The sequence below is a fragment of the Vulpes vulpes genome, chromosome 12 (assembly GCF_048418805.1).
Source record: "Vulpes vulpes isolate BD-2025 chromosome 12, VulVul3, whole genome shotgun sequence".
NCBI classification, from domain to species: Eukaryota; Metazoa; Chordata; class Mammalia; order Carnivora; family Canidae; genus Vulpes; species Vulpes vulpes.
The window spans coordinates 154,029,990-154,035,989 of record NC_132791.1 but is presented as its reverse complement, the minus strand read 5'-3'; the positions used below and the strand labels follow the sequence as shown (position 1 = coordinate 154,035,989).

The 6,000-nt window shown below is 34.2% G+C and overlaps 1 protein-coding gene across 1 annotated transcript in view; it reads left to right on the top strand.

The window, feature by feature from the left end:
* The first annotated feature begins 624 nt into the window (after positions 1-624).
* Positions 625-6,000, top strand: part of C8A (complement C8 alpha chain) — a 63,989-nt gene continuing 58,613 nt past the window's right edge. The window contains exon 1 of the mRNA XM_026006897.2: positions 625-815. Within this exon, the coding sequence (XP_025862682.2) occupies positions 739-815 (77 nt within the window). The 5' untranslated portion in view covers positions 625-738. The remainder of the gene's footprint in view (positions 816-6,000) is intronic.

Genomic DNA, 6,000 nt, shown 5'->3' with positions numbered 1-6,000 from the left:
CTCCATCTCTAGTTATTTAATTAATTTATGAATATGTCTCAAAGAGAAAGAGAATGGATGTAGGTATAATATCATCAGTGCAGATGTGTGGCTGTCACTATAATTCTAGAGAATGCTTTTGGAGATGTCTATGGAAGACATCTGGTCCCCTCAAGACACAAATATGCTGGGTCTTAATGATATCTAATGTCTGGATGAGAGGCAGAAAGTCCATTCATTTACCACAGCTCTCAGGCTCCAGATGTTTGGCAATACATTGTAGAACCTTTATGTAATTATTAGCATTTCCTACATTTGGGCAGCTTTTTAGGACTGAGCTCACACACCAGTATTAGCCTGGTCTCAGTCCTGCAAAACAAATTGATCTGACTTCAGAAGTTCCAAGAACCACTCAGAAAGACTGAATGAATTCAGCAACTGTCACTTGATTTGGCTTTGCCTCATCCTGAAAATAAGAACTCTTTGCTAGACTGGTATTGGCTAAAAATCCTCCTTTCCTCAACCATATGGATATTACTTTTCAAAAGGTCTGAGGGACAGAGGCTTTTGGTGTCTGAGATTTTAGGGTGTTTGGCTAATCAATACCATAGTCACTAATTAACCACATCTCACTGAGAATTGAGTGAGTTCTGTTAGTTCCAAACATTAAATTCATCTTACAGGTCCCAGCCTGAAGACATCTTTAACTCCAACTCTCTGAATAATTTTATTCATTCTAAATAATATAGGGTAGGTGACATGTTTGCTGCTGCCTTTTTCATCTTATCTTTGATGATTTGTCAGCCTGGGGTAACCATTCAGGAGAAGGTGAACCGGTGAGTTGGCCATAAATCTGCGAAATTTGCACATAGGGATCACCTAGTGGGGAGATAAGGCACTTTTGTGTTTGCAACAGGCTACTTTAGGATGGAATGTGACCTTCTCATGTCATTACCAATACACTGAAGGAGTGCAGGACAGTGAAAGAAGCACGCTCTTGGAGTCAGATGGACCTGTATACAAATCACAGATCTAATACTCAAGAGTTGGGTAATCTGGAGTAGGCCACTTAATCACTTTGAGCTTCAAGTTCCCTATCTGGAAACAAGAATAATAATGCCTCATCTGTTAGAGTTAATGAATATGAAATAAGGTCCTAGAATATAAAGTATACTCAGCTTAAAAAATAATAATTCTCTTGAGTAATGCTGGGTAGCTAACCTCTACTTATCTGTTTGTGAATCTTGCAAATTCCCATCTCAGAGAGCTTGAAGGAGGATACAATTAGGTAATGTTAATAACATCATCTTGGGCAAGGCAAGAGACTATAGAGATGCTGGGTCATTTCATTCTTAAAATGTTTACCTTTTGCTGTAGGGTAATAAATGGAAGTGATATTTTCATATGTACATTGCAATTATACCAATTTCATTTCCTTGAATTGTTCAACCTGGCTTCAGGTTTTACATCAAGTATTTTGTGGTGCCTTAATTTTAGCTTTGGGGTAGTGTAAAAGCAGTCCTTATCTCCCAAACACTGAAGATTTTAAGTTTATTCAAGTTCTTGTTGAGTGACTTAATTTTGAATCATTATTGCTTTTAAATGCTAAAGCAAGACAGATTTCCTTTACATAACAGTTCAGAAGGGGGAAAGGCATTTTTACAAGCAGTTAATTTGTAACTTGTATTTAAAGCCAATACACTTTTGAAAAATCAGAAAATTCACCTCTAATAATTAGAAGATAAAGGCGAGAGAATGGTGGTAAAGGAAATCTCTGCTGAGATATTCTTAATTATAAAAGCTTATCATTGTAATCCTTTTTGAAAATGAACAAAGAGTCTTGATGTTTGATGAACTTATCAAATAAGACAGACCAGTGAAGAGGCAAATTTGAAGTCAAGGCAAAAGAGAACCAATTAAATACTTCACAAAGTGCTGAAATAGGAAATCATGGGGTCTTTGTATCTAATGCCAGTATATCTGACCCTGGTTTTGAAAATGGAAGACTATATGGTGAAATAATTTTACTAGGTTCAAGTTAAGGCCCTGGTATTTACTATTGGTTTGATCTCAGGCAAGTTATGTAAGTGTTCTGAGCTGCAAAATGGGAGGAAATTCAGAGAAACAAATGGATGAGAGTACTTAGGACAATGCCTGGTACTGAGTAAGCATTCAGTGGAAGCTACTGCCAGCGGTTTTGTGTGATTATTATTGTCATATTTTGGTCTTTCCATTCTCTCTGATGGTTGACAAAAATTAGAACAGATGTATAATGTGCCTAAATGGCAGGGATCATCAAGATTGGTCAGTGATTTCAAACATTTACAAAATTTAACAGTGGCACTCTTTTTGTCCCAAATAAAATCTTACATGAAACGTAAGAGTGAAAAAAACAAATGATATACATTTACGTTTTAAATGGTACACTTTAATTTTTAAATTTTTTTAAATTTTGAGGTCCTTTTTTATTTTTATAAGCTCTTCTTTACCATTTGCTTATTATAAACTCTTAATAGAAAAAATGAGATTGAGAAAAACATTTTAAAATAATGGTGATGAAAATCAGTTGTAATATCCAGTCTCAAATACCAATGGATCCCCATTACATATTTTATATAAATAATACATTTTGGCACGTGTGTGTTTAAAAAGTTTAAACAAATTTCAGTTCTTCATTTATGATAAAGAGTATGATCTCTTAGTCAATATATCATGTGCACTCAAAAGTTTGTATTTATGGTTGTTGGGTGTAGTGCTAAGTCATTAAATTAAGCTGGTTGGTAATGTTGCTCAAGTTTGTGTCTACTTGTTCTATTTATTACTGAGGGAGTGATGTTGCAGGCTCCAGCTACATTTGTGGATTTATTTCTCCTTTCAGTTCCTTTAGTTTTTGCTTCACATGTTTTAAAACTGTGTTCTATCTATCTATCTATCTATCTATCTATCTATATTTAGAATTCTTATACATTCTTGATGATTTGCCCCCTAATCATTATGAAAGTCTTCCATTATCCATAGCAATTTTGTTCTGCAGTCTATTATTAATATAGCTATACTTGCTTTCTTATGATTATTTTTTGCATGATGAGCTTTTCCAATATTTTATTTTAACTTATCTCTTTGTACTTCAAAGTATGCTTCAAAGCATGTAGATAGCACATAGATGAATTTTGCTTTAGTATCTAGTCTAACAATCTGTCTTTTAATCATAGTACTTATACCACATATATAAAATGTAATTACTGATAGCTTTGCATTTGTTTATCATCTTTTTATTTTCTACTTGTCCCATTTGTTCTTTATTTCTGTTTTTTATCTTTTAGACTTAATGTTTTTTCTAATTCCTAATGATTTATTAGCTATTCTGCATTTTTTTGCTGTTGTTCTAAGATTTACATATATATCATTAATTTATCACTGCCTACCTTCAAATAATATCGTACCACTCCTGATATCATTTTTATTCTCACTGAATAACTTTCTTTGATATGTCTTGCAATGCAGAATGATTTTTGGTAATGAATTCTCCATTTTGAGTGGTCTGAAAAAGTCTTCATTTTACCTTATTTTGAAGGATATCTTTGTTGAATATAAAATTCTAAGTGAATTGTTTTATTTTCTTGCTGCATCACTTTAAGGATGTCATTCCATTATCTTTGGCGTGCATAGTCTCTGAGGAAAAATCTGCTTTCCTTTTTGTGTAGTGTCATTTTTTAAAAAATGACTACTTTTACAATTTTCTCTTTATTATCTATCATCAGCAATTTGATTTTGATGCACCTTGATATGGTTCCATAGGTTTATATTTCTCACTAAATTTGAAGAAAAAAAGTTTTGACACTATTAATTCAAATATGTTCTCTGCCCCATTGTCTCTCTTTTCCTTCTGATAGTCCAATTGCAGACAGGTTAGACTGCTCAATATCCCACAGGCCACTGAGACTCTGCTCTTTTTTGTTGTTGGCAGCATTTTTAAATCTCTTTGTTTCATTTTTCATAACTTCTATAACTTTATCTTCAAATTTGCTTATCTTTTCTTCTGTAGTATTTAACCTGTTAGCCCACTCAATGAATTTTTCATTTCTGTTGTGATGATTTTCAGTTTCAAAAATTTCATTTGGTCTTCTTTTACATCTTCCACTTATCATCATGTTCATCATTCTCCTTACATACTGGGATATACGTGCATTAACTCTTCTAAAGTTCTTGTCTACTGCTTCCATCATTTCTATATCACAGATCTTTAGAATTGGGACTGACTCAGATGACATCTGGTTTAATCCACTCATGTGGCAGATAAAGAACTTGAGCCCCAGGGAGAGAAGGGGCATATTATGTAACAACCAGACCTCTCTGCCAGTCATTTTAAGAATACTGGCCAGTTAATCCTCATTATGTTCCTCTAAGATTATTGTAATTATTACCCTCTGACTGAAGACCAGAGAAGAAACAAAGCAGTTTGACAGGTTCTAAATAACTCAACCATCTAGTGAAATAGTCAGGTCTTCTAATTGCTAGATAAGTGTTATCTCCACCATTCCTGCTACCCTCACTCACCAGAAAAAAAAAAAAAAAGTTTTATTTTTTTTTAACTAAGCACACATTTTGAAAAAATGACATTTTCAACCAAAAATTTCCACTGATGGAGAACGAACAAAATTCCTTAGAGGAGCTGATGGAAACATGAGTAAGGACCTCAAACATGACCACTGTTTTTGTTAAATAGGCCACAGAGGCAATGGATCCTGGGAAGTTTAAGTCATGATCCCTCTCTTTATTGTATTTATTTCATAAGCATCAGAGTGTGTTTACCAAGGTACCGTGGGCCAGGGCTATGTGACTATTTTCTAAGGTTGTCCAGATAACTGGAAATTGGTATGTACTCAACCTACATGAATTTTTAACTAATAAGAACAGTTGGAATAGTGGATGTGACTCAGAAGTGAGTCTTATGAAGGTGGGAACTTTGGTTCAGGGTGACTAATCGTTAGCTATACTTCAAGGGGCACTGGGTATGGGCTTCACCACATAGTGGCTCCAGAATTTGGGCAAGTAAAACTCTCTAAGACTCAACTCTCTCATCTATAAAACAGAGATAAATAATTCAATGAGTGCTTCTCAGGAGTTAGGGGAGTTCATATAAAGTACTTAGCACAAAACTTGGCACATGATAAGCTTCTAGAATATTTTTTTTATTACTCTCTTTCCCTTTAGTCAGAAATCTTTCATAGCATATCTTGGAATGCTAACACAATGCAAACATTGTAGTCTCAAACAGCCTTCATTTAAATCCTTGCTTTGCCATTTTACTATCTATATAACTTTAAGCAAGCTTATTTCATCTCCTCATGAATCAGCTTTACTTACCTACAAAATGGGTGTAATAATTCCCGCCCCACAGCGTTCTTATAAAATTTAAATGAAATAATGTAAGAGTGAATGAGATAATATATTTATACCCAACATTTGTACTGAGTTCCTACTATATGCAAAGTACTACCTTAAGCACTAGTCTACAATGTGAACAATATAGTTGTGATCCCTGCTTCATAGAACGAGCAGTGTAGGGATGAAGATAAAGTATGAGAGGAGCTATGTATATGGCATAATGTTAACATAGGGTGGGCAGGTCAAAGAAATCTACGTAGAGGAAGAGAGGCTTAACTGAACTGGGAAGTTTCAGCCAGATGGACAAGGTGCGATTATGTAGAGGATACAGAATTACACATGTATTGCAAGAAAGCCTGGAGCATGCCTAGAACTAGATGTTCTGTGTGGAATTCTGTGTGTACACAGCACACAATAAATACTTTTCATTTGTTCATTTCATTAATTTATTCAGTACATACTCCAGGTATGTTAGGTGCTAGGTAGTCAACTAAACAGGTAATATTCCTACTCTCAGGGAATTTACAGTTTAGTGATAGAGTCGATAAACATATAAACAAAACATTTACTGTAACGTTTTCTTTATATGTTTAGTTTATATGTTGTTTAAGTGTTACAGTAAAGCTGTGATAA